General features: G+C 37.7%; 1 protein-coding gene across 1 annotated transcript in view; it reads right to left on the bottom strand.

Moving 5' to 3' along the window:
- svilc (supervillin c) overlaps positions 1-11,318 on the bottom strand; it is a 48,939-nt gene extending 37,621 nt beyond the window's left edge. The window contains exons 1-3 of the mRNA XM_061905473.1: positions 11,077-11,318; positions 1,513-1,837; positions 155-295 (exon numbers count right to left, since the gene is read on the bottom strand). Of these exons, the coding sequence (XP_061761457.1) occupies positions 155-295; positions 1,513-1,736 (365 nt within the window). The 5' untranslated portion in view covers positions 1,737-1,837; positions 11,077-11,318. The remainder of the gene's footprint in view (positions 1-154; positions 296-1,512; positions 1,838-11,076) is intronic.
- Between the last annotated feature and the right edge of the window lie 3,433 nt (positions 11,319-14,751).

Genomic DNA, 14,751 nt, shown 5'->3' with positions numbered 1-14,751 from the left:
CTAACACACACAGAGGGAGGACATCGGATTTTAGTATGGAAGAAAATGTGATCCAATGTCAAAATGTGTTGTGAGCACCCTTCTATATTATAGCACCCTTCTGTTAGGTTGCCTACACACATCTAAGTACAAATGTCATGAAGGTGAGGCGTACGCTTTGTCCGACGTCTCTTCACCAATATCAGCCTGCTGTAGAAGAGCACTCCTCAGCTGGCCGACTGACACCCGAGTGTGGAGCTGCTGGACTTGGTGCCCTTCCCCTCCTGGCATGTTGGCACAGTCCTGAGAACACTTCCTGAGTGGGAGCAGAGGCAGACAGGGAGATGTAGTCATGGCAACACTGAGCATGGCAACTACCCTAAATGTATATACGGGAACCTTTATTAAAAACGAACACCCTATTGTCCCTTTTGGCCACATTGTGTTTTTTTTTGTGATTGTTGCAGCCTTAAATGCCTGAACAAATACTGTATTGATGTTTAACTCGTTTTAAAACACATACCTAAAACTAAACACTGGATGGCATTGTCTAATTTAAAGGTTTCCAAAGTGCAGCAAGTTGGCCATTTTCAACATGCAGCTAATTTATTAAAGATTGATTGATTGAAACTTTTATTAGTAGATTATACAGTACAGTACATATTTTGTACAGTTGACCACTAAATGGTAACACCCTAATAAGTTTTTCAACTTGTTTAAGTTGGGGTCCAAGTAAATCAATTCATGGTAAAGGACTGCAGCACATTCTAAAAAAAATATTACAAAAAAATCATTACAAAAGGGGAATAAAAGAGCATAGAGGTGAAATTTAACAAGAAAAAGTTGCAATGTTGACTCGAATAACAAAGTTGCATGCAGGTAGATTTTTAAGGCCAATTAGTTTTTATCAAATTTTATAATCCTTATGAAATAACAGACATGTTAATGTTGATTGTGTTAACGCTTGTGTGTGTGTGTGTGTGTGTGTGTGTGTGTATGTGTGTGTGTGTGTGTGTGTGTGTGTGTATGTGTGCACCGGAAGTGGGTCACACTGATTTATACTTAGAAATTTGCAGAGCAATGACTGCGATTCATTCAAATAGAACAACTTTTAACATCCACATGAGCAAAAACCTATGCTATATTAATTATATAAATAAAAAAATCTAAATGTGTCCGAACTTTTGACATATCTTTGTAGTTTAAACATATTTTCTAAATCTTGTGCCACAATATCACACAAGTCTTAACATTAAAAAAAAATTATCAAGTTTTGTATAAAATGTATACATTTTTTATATAAAATAAAAAAACTAATACAATTATAAATAAAAAAATACATTCAAAACTATTCAAGTTATTAGATTATGATTTGTTTCAGTCAAAATATGATGTTTAAAAAAAAAAGATGGTAGGCATCAGAAGCCATGTTTGGTTTTCTTTGTTAGTGCTTTTAATCAAATTTGGCTTAAAGGGGGACAAAACACAGTTAGTCATTGACAATACTTACAATTGTTGATATTAATGACTCACCCTGTGGAGCCGGTGGATTCTGAAAGAGGGTCCGACCCATTCTGGACCCCGTGTATCTTTCCGTTCACTTCCTGGCCATGTGAGCGGGGGTCCTTCACCTCTCTGTTCACCCGCTGGGGGGTCAAGTCCTCCATGTTGCCGAAGCGCTCGGCCAGTTCCCGCCTCCTCTCCGCCTTGTAGCGGGCGATCCGCTCCGACCTGGGCTCCAGGACCAGCTCCTCCATGGCGTCCCTCTCAAGGATTCAGTTCAAAAAGCATTTAAAAAGGGCCTCAAAGAAAAGGTGTCTCCCATGGGACTGCAAGACACATCCATCAATAGAGGGTCCTAAAAGAGAAATACAACTGAACTTCGTCAACCCTCCTTACTCTCTCTCTCTGTGGCAAGTAAGCTGAGCTTCAGCATGCTGGAATCTCCCATTGCACTGAAACACAACACCAAAAGATCCTCTACGGCCCACACAGGCATGCCTCGTGAGTCTGCACCTTCGCCGTTTCACAACGCACAAACAATTTAATCCACACGCTTAACACCAAGCACCCCACTGGTTCCCCCCAAACTCAGGTACTCGGATTTTCCATAAATATAATTTTTTTTCCCCAACCATATGTAGAGAATGTTACATTATGAAAATTACATATGACAACTAGTGTGACCAAAATGATCACGTTTATTATCATCGTGGTATAGTTGAATGTGCTTAAATAGTACTTATACACACACTGAAATCTTTTAACCAAATGTTTTTTTCATAACTAAGATTGGTAACACTCTAGTATGGTGAACATATTCACCATTATTTAGTTGCTTATAAACATGCAAATTAGTAACATATCAGCTCTTAATAAGTTATTATTAAGTACTTATTAATTCCTTCTTTTGCATAGACTTATTATACAACCAGTAAGCCATTAACATAGAGTCTTCCTTCAATAACCTTGGAATTATTGCTTATTAGTAACCCTAACCCTGACCCTTACATGTTCCCCTAATAACTTTAAATTAAGTCTTTGTTACTTAGAATATGCTCCCCATACTAAAGTGCTACCCTAAGATTATTAGAAACGGTTAGAGAAGCTACTATTTAGCATGTTTTTTGTTTGTTATGCTATACTCATTGTTAAAGTTAAAGTACCAATGATTGTCACACACACACTAGGTGTGGCAAAATTATTCTCTGCATTTGACCCATCACTCTTGACTACCCACGGGAAGGTAATGGGTGCAGTGAGCAGTAGGGGTGGCTGCGCCCAGGAATCATTTTTGGTGATTTAACCCCCAATTCCAACCTTTGATGCGGAGTGCCAAGCAGGGTGGTAATGCGTCCCATTTTTATAGTCTTAGGTATGACTCAGCCAGGTTTTGAACTCTCAACTTATCGATCTTAGGGCGGACACTCTAACAATTAGGCCACTGAGTGTTTTAGTATTCTCTGTTTTAATGGCTAAGCTTTTATTGTTTAAAATATTTGTTTGTACTGTGGCACATTAAGATTTATTTAAATGAGAAGTGCATGACAAGTAAAATCTGTTATTGTTTACCATTTCTGACGGGAGTTGTGGAGTCCTCTGTTCAGCGGTCCTTGAACACGCCGTAAAAACACCTATGTATGGAATGATCACTCTGTCCTATGAGACAGCTTGTCGGTTCAATGTACACAATTAAATATCTGAGTAACTCAGACAGTAATGTGTTTATATAAGTTTAAGTTGAAGTATGTAGTTTAATGGGGAAAGATGGTAATGTCTCTTGTTTTCATGTTAGCATTTAACGTGGTGTCAGTCAGTCTGTGAGTTTATCAAAGTGCAGTTATCAGCTACGGTTTTTCAAAAATTATTTACAATGGAAATGCTACTAACCTTCAGGAGTTTTACCACAATTAGCATTATTAGCGTTTATCGTTAAGGTACATCCTTAAGCATATGCCTGGTTCGTGAAGAAGAAAAAAAATGTCGCTATACATCGTAAAATTATTCAGTCAGGTACAAATGCAGGAGCTGTACTGTACGTTTGATTATTTCGTTTTTCTTCAGCGAATAAACTAACCTAACATGACGTTGCTGCAAAATATGTGACTGTAATGTTAGAACTTCAGCTCACGTAGCTATGCTAATGTTGGTAGCCACCTCCATTATAGTTTGCGGTAATTGATTATTGGTGCAATTTTGCCTATCATTATATAAAGACAACAACACAAGTTTTTCTTTTTTTATGCATTCTTAGTAGGGCAAAGCGATATGGCCTTTTATTAATATCTCGATATTTTTAGGCCATGTCACGATACACAATATATATCCCGATATTTTGCTTTAGCCTTGAATTAACACTTATTGCATTTAATCACAGCAGTATGATGATTCTATGTCTACAATAAAACATTCTTCTTCATACTGCATTAATATATGCTCCTTTTAAAATCTCATGCAGAGAGGGAAATCACAAATAAGTCAATTTATCAAAACTTTATTTATTAAACAGTTATCAAGCAGTGGCACAAATATTCATGTAATTTCCAAACACAATGTGCAAGATTGTCAGAGACATTTTAAAACAAGCTTTTAGTGGACTTTTGTGCCTGATGTCACACAAGATATTTCAATAAGTGTCAAATAAAAATGAGCTGCATAATGGGGGAAATCAAATAGTGTATGTCCTTCGCTGTGTGGTAGGTTATTGCGGACATTATCTCCTTCTGTTGTTGACTATTTTTTTCATACGGTGTTAATCTGGAAATGGTTGCTCCGGCATTTTGTTGGTGTGGCACCAAACGGAGATGTTGACATGCAGAGTTTCAAGCACTCTTCATTCTGTAGCGGGTGACTTTTCAAATGATGCTACCAATTAGCGGTAACGCTACTTTTTGTAGCAACGCTTTTGCCACATACTTGACATATTACGGTTGTTTGTTCCGCTTGGGAATTAATTGTTCTTCCTCCATTTGTTACCAGATTCGCATCTTTCTCTCTTTCATATTACCACTTGCACCGCTCCGATAGCATCACAGCTAACGTTACCCATGCCGCTACCTCTCTGCTCCGCGAGGGCGTATGACGCGTTGCACGCACGACAGTATGTGACGTATGTAAGAAAGTGCGCTTCTTTTAAGTCTCTGTGAGGAGAGACAAGAAAGAGTGAGAAACGCCTGTAGTGTAATGCCCGCAGCTAAAAGCAACTGCGTGAGAACGTATACTCGAATATCACGATAGTCATTTTCTATATCGAACAGGGACAAACCAGCGATAGAGTATATTCGATATATCGCCCAGCGCTAATTCTTGGTCATACATTACAGCAAGTACGAGGAGGCTAACAATGCAGCCAATGGGAGTACACTATTCCGCCCACAAAACACACAAACAAAACATCCAAAAACCGCCAAAAATACTCCATTTACATCTCATACTTTTAGCAGTGCCCTGAACACAGAGAGCTAACTAGCTAATGCTGCTATAGAGACATACTAAGTTGCTGAAAGTCCATTCTAGATCATAAAACATAACTCTCACATGGATAGTAGAAGGATGGGGACATAAACCGAGAAGTCGTCAACTTTGACATCAAATTTAGACCCGAAGATGGCGAGAAAGATATGAAAAGATGTTAATTTGTGGCAACTTTTTTTTTTAACCTTTTGTAAAGATTATGATTAATTTGTCATCTAAATGGGAAGATAAACATATCCCATCAGTCGGCATCTCAGTGAGAGCAGATGTGGTACAGTAAGTGTTTTATTTTATTATGTTCCTAGTTTGTATTTATTGTTTAGCACTTAACAATACTGCTACTTAATACTTAGTGTTTCACGAAACCTGAACATGTTCTTCACTCAGATTCTAAAACTTGTAGATCATCTTCCTTATATTCAAGCACAAAAATATAAGGTTCTGGATCATCATTTGTCCCAGAGTAGTCTTTCTTGTCTTTCATGAAGTCTGCCATGTTTAGTAGTATTATTGTTGAAGGGAAAAGCGAAAGTTGTGATACATGTCTGAAATAATATGCCGCTGTATGCTTAAAACGAGCAAACTATACATGTATCACATATTATTATTAATATAGCTGTTAGTACATTACATATATACTTACAGCGTGTATATTAAACTTTAATGGAGGTTTTTGGATGTTTTTAAGAGCACTTTATATGCCGAATAGAGCGACTCACTTTACCTACATTGATAGCTGACTTTTGTTAGCATTTATTTATGAGTTAGAATGCATAAAAAGATAAAAAACATGTGTTCTTGTCTAGTGCAATTCCCCTTGTAATAAATTCAGATTGTAACTCGTTTTGTTCAGATTCGAATATGTCGTAATTTACGACACTCTTCAAAGCATTGCTTGGAAGTGGATTCATAACAACACAGTGAATGGCTGAGACTTTAATCCACATTATAAATAACAGCCATCCAACACTTGTGTGTGAGTGTGTGTGTGCGGGGGACGCGTGCATTAACACGTGTGTCCCGAACTGTGGCCGTCAGCATTCCTGATATTTCAGCCTGACGCAGGAAGCACAATGGAGCCGGAACAAAAGAGGCGTGAGCCGTGGACTTAGCACCCTGCCTGGCTAAAGCTTCTCTTTGCCCTTAAGTTCACTAAACACCTAACAAAAAATACATGTTTCTTCATTGCACGTATAACTTCCTACAAGTGTTACATGGACGACTTGCAGAGTAAACGGACAAAACTTGGCTAAATGATGACACAGGTTTAGTGCTGCTGTGGGATACCGACACAAGACAACTGGTCACCATGGAGACCAGCGGAACTCACCTCCTTGTCTGGAAGCAGCAAAGTTAATCTCTAGCATCCCTCATGCACCTCATCGTTCCACGCCGTTTGCAAACAGAACCCGAGCAAGAGGCCACAGCGGCAAAAGGTCATGTGACAATCTGAGGGGCATTGTCGAATGAAGCGGTGGGCTGGAGGGTGGGGTTATCGAGTCTCAACGCGGATCACCAAGAGGATTGATTCAGATTTAGAGAAGAGCACACAGGAGCCACCCCGGCGTGGAAAAAGAGTCTAAGTGTGATCTGTACCTCATTGACCCCAGAAGGAATTATTAGGACACCAGCACAGAAGTGCCACCAGCTTTTTGGTGGCGTTCACACACTGGGAAACTGATAAAATGATGCAATCAATTCTACGTGCAGTACAACCTTTCCGTTTATTAACCTTTCTATTTAGAAACCACAGACCGAATAAAAATATGCTGCGGTGTACGAACTTTGTCTCAGTGTGTGACCGTGAACCGACTTAAACAAGTTGAAAAACTTATTCGGGTGTTACCATTTAGTGGTCAATTGTACGGAATATGTACTGTACTGTGCAATCTACTTATAAAAGTTTCAATCAATCAATCAAAAACCGTTCCATCCACCCATTGTGTGCCTCGCAGCGTCGCCATTTTGTGCCTTGTGTCCTGGCCAGACATCGGAATTCATGCCCCTTTTGCATCAATCAATCAATCAATGTTTACTTATATAGCCCTAAATCACTAGTGTCTCAAAGGGCTGCCCAAAAACTACTATCCAATACTCTTTTAAATCCTTTGGTTTTTGCTCTTAGTCATTTTGTCTCCAAGGACTTATTCATTGAATTTCTAAACAATAGACCAAAACGACCCCAAAAAATATTTTGTGAAAAACATTTTTTTTTTACCTAATCACTGGTATCTAACATATAGTGATGCTACCCATGGTATTGACACCACTGATTTATGAGTTGATCCGTCCCACACTTACATGTACTTCTCGCCGCAACAGTGCCAACCTACCAACAGAGCATATCAATTGGTGTTATATTATCCTGTTTAACGACTCCTTTAAGTATATTTGTTGATTTCCTTGTAATGTCTGCTCACTTTATGCTGTAACACGCTTCCATTTACAAAACTGTTATTTGAACCAAGCACTTATCCTTCTGTTAGTGGTTAACATTTGATTTACGTGCACCCTGACTTAAACAAGTTGAAAAACGTATTCGGGTGATACAATTTAGTGGTCAATTGTACGAAATATGTACTGGACTGTGCAATCTGCTTATAAAGTTTCAACCAATCAATCAAAAACCGTTCCATCCACCCATTGTGTGCCTCGCAGCGTCGCCATTTTGTGCCCTGTGTCCTGGCCAGACATTGGAATTCATGCCCCTTTTGCATCAATCAAATCAATCAATCAATGTTTACTTATATAGCCCTAAATCACTAGTGTCTCAAAGGGCTGCACTAACCACAACACAAACCACTACGATATCCTCGGTAGGCCCACATAAGGGCAAGGAAAACTCACACCCAGTGGGACGTCGGTGACACTGATGACCCAGTGGGACGTCGGTGACAATGTTGACTATGAGAACCTTGGAGACGACCACATATGTGGGCAACCCCCGCCCCCTCTCTAGGGGAATTCAAACGCATCTGCGCATGCGTTTGAATCCAAGGAATCCAAGGTTTGTTTCACATTCTAAACCAGGGTTTCTTAACCATTGTTGGGCAGCGAGTGCCCCCTCGAGCAGTGGTTCTCAAATGGGGGCACGCTTACCCCTGGGGGTACTTGAAGGTATGCCAAGGGGTACGTGAGATTTTTTTTAAATGTTCTAAAAAATAGCAACAATTCAAAAATCCTTTATAAATATATGTATTGAATAATACTTCATCAAAATATGAATGTAAGTTCATAAACTGTGAAAAGAAATGCAACAATGCAATATTCAGTGTTGACAACTAGATTTTTTGTGGACATGTTCCATAAATATTGATGTTAAAGATTTCTTTTTTTGTGAAGAAATGTTTAGAATTAAGTTCATGAATCCAGATGGATCTCTATTACAATCCCCAAAGAGGGCACTTTTAGTTGATGATTACTTCTATGTGTAGATATCTTTATTTAAAATTGAATCATTTGCTTATTTTTCAACAAGTTTTTAGTTATTTTTATATCTTTTTTTACAAATAGTTCAAGAAAGACCTCTACAAATGAGCAATGTTTTGCACTGTTATACAATTTAATAAATCAGAAACGGATGACATAGTGCTGTATTTTACTTCTTTATCTCTTTTTTTCAACCAAAAATGCTTTGCTCTGATTAGGGGGTACTTGAATTAAAAAAAATGTTCGCAGGGACATCACTGAAAAAAGGTTGAAAACCACTGCCCTAGAGGGCCGCCAAAACAATCGGTTTCTCAGCTGTGGTCCGTATGCGCCGCACGGTACTCAGTTGTAATACACTTTTAGCAATAATGACAATATCAAACAGAAGAAACCTGGAGCTAAAGTCCGAGAGAAGTTTGTTAAACGCAAAAAATATGACTAATGCGGCAAAGCTGTTTTTTCATTTGCATTTTATAGTTTAGTTCAACATATTTATTACTAATTTAGTTAATTTATTTTAGCACTACATAATTGTACGTAAAAAATATTTAAAAAAGTCCCTTCTTAGGCAGTATATTTGGTTAGTACTTATTTTTCTTATCAGCCTGACCTAAGCCTAAGGTTTATGTGTCAAAGAATATTTGTGATTGACATATGGTTTCATATCATTAGACAGGCTTGTTAAACTGTAAGTAAGTTAGATATAACGTTTGTATATCATTAAAATCAAAATGACCAATACAGAGTTAATATTTGATTGGGCTGCGGACCCCTCTGTAGTGGAAAATTTGGGCCCTCAGGTGAAAAAGGTTAAGAACACCTGCTGTAAACAATCAAATGTATGATTTATTAGGTTAAGTGGGGTTTTTGATGGTGAATCAAATGTGCTCCCAGCATGCCTTGATTTTTGACTTCTTCACATGAAACCATAACCGAAAAATAAGACATTAGATTATTACATACAATGTGCATTTATACAGGTGTGTCAAACTTTATCGAATTGAGAATATTGCAGTATGGCTGCCCTCAGAGGGCCGTTTGAAACAGTGAATCATATATGAATATAAATTTAAGGATTCACCTAATGATAATAATAAACAATTGTCCAAGCATTTGATTATTGGAAGGGTTTTTGTTTTTTTTTACATACATTGCAAAAAATCTTTTCATTTTTTTACAGCATATTAATGGTAATGGAAAAACAGTACCATTGTTTTTTGCGGTAAAAATTCTGGCAACGGAGCTGTCATTTTTTTTGCCATAAAATCAATGTAATTTTTACACTGTACAATTTTATGGATAACTTGCTTTGAAATGACAAGTCAGGCAGATATTGTCCACATATGCGGTCCTCTCCAAGGTTTCTCATAGTCATCATTGTCACTGTCACAGACATCCCACTGGGGTGAGTTTTTCCTTGCCCTTATGTGGGCTCTACCGAGGATGTAGTTGTGGTTTGTGCAGCCCTTTGAGACACTTTTGCTTTAGGGCTATATAAATAAACATTGATTGATTGATTGATTGAGATTTAACTGTTGAATAATAGAAAATAAATAAACAATAAAATACTTGTTTTTAACATTTTTATGACGGAGACAATTTTAAGTCCCCTGGACAAACTTGAGTGTAAAAAAAATCTACACATTATATTGGTTTTAAAAATGAAAAATATATCAAAATCGCCCCCGCATGCTTTGATTTTTCAGTGTACGGCCCTCAGTGGAAAAAAGTTTGGACACCCATGTTATATTAGGTTACATCAGTGGTTCTCAACCTTTTTTCAGTGATGTAACCCCTGTGAACATTTTTTAAATTCAAGTACCCCCTAATCAGAGCAAAGCATTTTGGTTGAAAAAAAGAAATAAAGAAGTAAAATACAGCACTATGTCATCAGTTTCTGATTTATTAAATCGTGTAACAGTGCAAAATATTGCTCATTTGTAGTGGTCTTTCTTGAACTATTTGGGGAAAAAAATAACTAAAAACTTGTTGAAAAATAAACAATTGACTCAATTATGCATAAAAATGTCTACACATGGAAGTAATAATCAACTTAATATTTGGGAATTGTAATAGAAATCCATCTGGATTCATGAACTTAACTCTAAACTTTTCTTCACAAAAAAATACATCTTTAAAATCAATATTTATGGAACATGTCCACAAAAAAATGTAGCTGTCAACACTGAATATTGCATTGTTGTATTTTTTTTTCACAGTTTGTGAACTTACATTCAGATTTTGTTGAAGTATTATTCAATAAATGTATTTATAAATGATTTTTGAATTGTTGCTATTTTTAGAATTTTTTTTTAAATCTCTGGGGGTACTTGAAGGTATGCCAAGGGGTACGCGTACCCCCATTTGAGAACCACTGGGTTACATTATTTATCATAACTCATTTCCATTTCTGATTTTTTTTTAACGTGAATACATATCTATGAACGTCTGCAATAATCAATAGAAAAGGCAACATAGTCATGTAGCATCACATGAAAAAGTGAATATAAAAATTTAAACAAAATCTACAAAAGCAGGTGACTCTATGGCCCCTTCAGGGACCTGCCTCGCCAGGACAACAACGAGCCAGCAGATTGATAAAACGCCAACTCAAATGTATTGAATAAAGTTCCTAAATTGGTACTTTTGCAGAGTAAAAAGTGAAAAAAAACTTAATGATTTGTTCATACTTACGACGTCCAGCGAGTGCGGGCAGAAGTGGGCGTGAGTGAGCTAGGTCGCTCCTGGCCAAGCTAGCTAGAAGTTGACGGTCAAGAGGCGCTCCAAAAGTGGCCAGGGGGAGGGGGACGTGTGGCACTCACGGATGGAGAGTAAAAATAGACTCGATGGCTCTCAAAGTATTGACTGTGTCCGGGAAATAACCTCCTTTAAACGGCAACAAGCCGAAGAGAAGGGGGCCTATGTGTGTAGAGGTGTTGCATTTAATGACAGTCGGGAAAATAATTACGGGCACATGGTTAATCATATCTGCGACAGTATAGCTTTTTTTAAATTATAATGTATCACTGGTTCATCATAATTAATTATAATTATTATTAAAAGGTTACTAGTATTAAATTGGCATATAAGTGTCATTGAATATGAGGAGCCGTCAATCGCGGATGTGGACTGATATAAATATCGGTAGTCGATAGTGTATCGGTTTGTTAGATTGATATTTTTCAACTCTGATTGACATTTATTTTCACAAGTATCTTTTTGTTGCTGTGTTGTTCCTTTTGTCACATTATTATATGCATTTATTGGTAACAATTTCAGGGATAATGTTATGTACAAACCCCGTTTGCATATGAGTTGGGAAAATTGTGTTAGATGTAAATATAAACAGAATACAATGATTTGCAAATCATGTTCAACCCATATTCACTTGAATATGCTACAAAGACAACATATTTGATGTTCAAACTGATAAACATTTTTTTTTTTTGCAAATAATCATTAACTTTAGAATTTGATCCCAGCAACACGTGACAAAGAAGTTGGGAAAGGTGGCAATAAATACTGATAAAGTTGAGGAATGCTCATCAAACACTTATATGGAACATCCCACAGGTGTGCAAGCTAATTGGGAAAAGTTGGGTGCCATGATTGGGTATAAAAACAGCTTACAAGAAAAGCTAAGTTATTCACAAACAAGGATGGGGTGAGGGTCACCACGTTGTAAGCAAATTGTCGAATAGTTTTAGAACAACATTTCTCAACGAGCTATTGCAAGGAATTTAGGGATTTTACCATCTACGGTCCGTAATATCATCAAAAAGTTCAGAGAATCTGGAGAAATCACTGCACGTAAGCGATGATGTTACGGACTTTTGATCCCTCGGGCGGTGCTGCATCAAAAACCGACATCGGTGTGTAAAGGATATCACCACATGGGCTCAGGAACACTTCATAAAACCACTGTCAGTAACTACAGTTGGTCACTACATCTGTAAGTGCAAGTTAAAACTCTACTATGCAAAGCCAAACCCATTTATCAACAATATCCTGAAACGCCGCTGGCTTGGCTGGGCCCGATCTCACCTAAGATGGACTGATGCAAAGTGGAAAGGTGTTCTGTGGTCCACATTTCAAATTATATTTGGAAACAGAGGACGTGGTGTCCTCCAGAAAAAAGAGGAAAATAACCATTTGGATTGTTATAGGCGCAAAGTTCAAAAGCCAGCATCTGTGTTGGTATGGGGGTGTATTAGTGCCCAAGGCATGGGTAACTTACACATCTGTGAAGGCATCATTAATGCTGAAAGGTACATACAGGTTTTGGAACAACATATGTTGTCATCCAAGCAACGTTATCATGGACGCCCCGGCTTATTTCAGCAAGACAAGTGTTACAACATCGTGGCTTCGTAAAAAAAAGAGTGTGGGTACTTTCCTGGCCCGCCTGCAGTCCAGAACTGTCTCCCATCGAAAATGTGTGGCGCATTATGAAGCGTAAAATACGACAGCGGACACCCCTGACTGTTGAACGACTGAAACTCTACATAAAACAAGAATGGGAAAGAATTCCACTTTCAAAGCTTCAACAATTACTTTCCTCAGTTCCCAAACCTTCATTGAGTGTTGTTAAAAGAAAAGGTGGTGTAACACAGTGGTGAACATGCCCTTTCCCAACTACTTTGGCACCTGTTGCAGCCATTAAATTCTAAGTTAATTATTATTTGGAAAAATAAAAAAAGTTTATGAGTTTGAACATAAAATATCTTGTCTTTGTAGTGCATTCAATTGAATATGGGATGAAAAGGATTTGCAAATCTTTGTATTCCGTTTATATTTACATCCAACACAATTTCCCAACTCATATGGAAACGGGGTTTGTAGAAATGGGATCTATGGCTCTTTGACTAAAATTGAATCTTGTATACCCGTTCAAAAACCTGGTTCTTTTTCTTTCTTTTTCAGCAACAAAACAATCACTGGTTGTTAAGATAAGATACGATGTGGACCAGAATAATTTATATTTACACAAATATTACTGTATTGCTAAGAATTATTCTGAAATATTACTCTAAATATTCCTTAAGGTGGTCCCATATCCACATGCTCTGACAGTGGTATCACTATTTTGAATGAAAATAAATAAACTACATTGTATTAAAATACAAATAATTTTAAAATATTGAATTTTTTAGTCCAGTTGGCAGTCGGGTAACATTGTATTAACCTGACTCTAGCCAGATTTTTGTAGTTTGCTGAGCTCCACACAAGGATCTGGGACTTCCTAATAGGAGATATAAATTCAGAAGGAGGGGCCTTGTAAAAAAAAATAATTGTATGTGATTGGATAAACCACTTGTCCGTTATCTTGAATGACTAACCAGAACAGCCGACATATTGGATAACGACAGAGCGAAAAGTTCAAAACCGTTCTCTGTTCATCTTTAACAGAATTAATATTTGATAGATTTGACAAAACAGTGGCAATAGCAGAATCAATTGTTTGAATCATACAGTCGCTTCGGCACTACATCACATCTATGAAATCCCGCCCGGCGATCCTGATTGGTTCATTATTTTTTTGCTATCTTGAAGAACTTTGCATTGCCCTCGATCCCAGATCCTTGTGTGGAGCTCAGCGAACTACAGGGATCTGGTGGGAGTCACAATAACATTGTATAGTATGTGCATAAAAAACGGCTCCCAAACTAACGGCTTGCAACTGCAAGTCGGTTCTCATCGTTCCCTTAAAAGAACTGTTCAAAATACTCGATTCGTTCGTGAACATCACTTTTTTTTTTTGTCCTCTCCAGCTACTCAGGCAAATTATATAGTTGATGTAGATGCCCATATCGGCTGTACAAATTTACTTTATAAAAGAGAACTGTGGGATTCTTCTCTTGTTGCCTTATTTGTATTTGACTTTATTAAATGGATATTATTATAATTTGGTGCAGCCGGGCTGGAGCAGGAGGTGATAGAAAAAGAAAAAAAGGAAGACAGAGGGGGAAATTGCGGGGACAGGAGGGGGATTTGTGATTAAGACCTCTTTAAGTAAACGTTTGATGATTGTTTCTTTCATTCAGCTTTAAATAGCTGAAAAAGTAATGAGTACATTTTGTTTAAACTTTCAGGAAATGTCAGAAATGGGTTAAAGAACGAGTGATTACATTTTGAGTCTGATCTGGATCACCGTTTGGATTCAGAACCTTTTTTACTGTGTGCGCTCGCCAAGGGCATTTTTGGTTTGTACTGTGGTACATAGTGGTTTGCATGTTCTCCCCAAGCCCGCAAGGGTTGTCTTAACCCAAAGTAGGCTGTGGTAAGCTCCAGCTCACCCAATGGAAAAAGTGTGGAGAGACGCTTTGAGTGCAAATGTAAGCCATGAAACGGCTTTAATGAATCGCGTCA

This window comes from Nerophis ophidion, linkage group LG07, assembly GCF_033978795.1.
Source record: "Nerophis ophidion isolate RoL-2023_Sa linkage group LG07, RoL_Noph_v1.0, whole genome shotgun sequence".
Taxonomy (NCBI): domain Eukaryota; kingdom Metazoa; phylum Chordata; class Actinopteri; order Syngnathiformes; family Syngnathidae; genus Nerophis; species Nerophis ophidion.
Note: the sequence above shows the minus strand (reverse complement) of the source record. Positions and strands in the feature narration are given on the sequence as shown.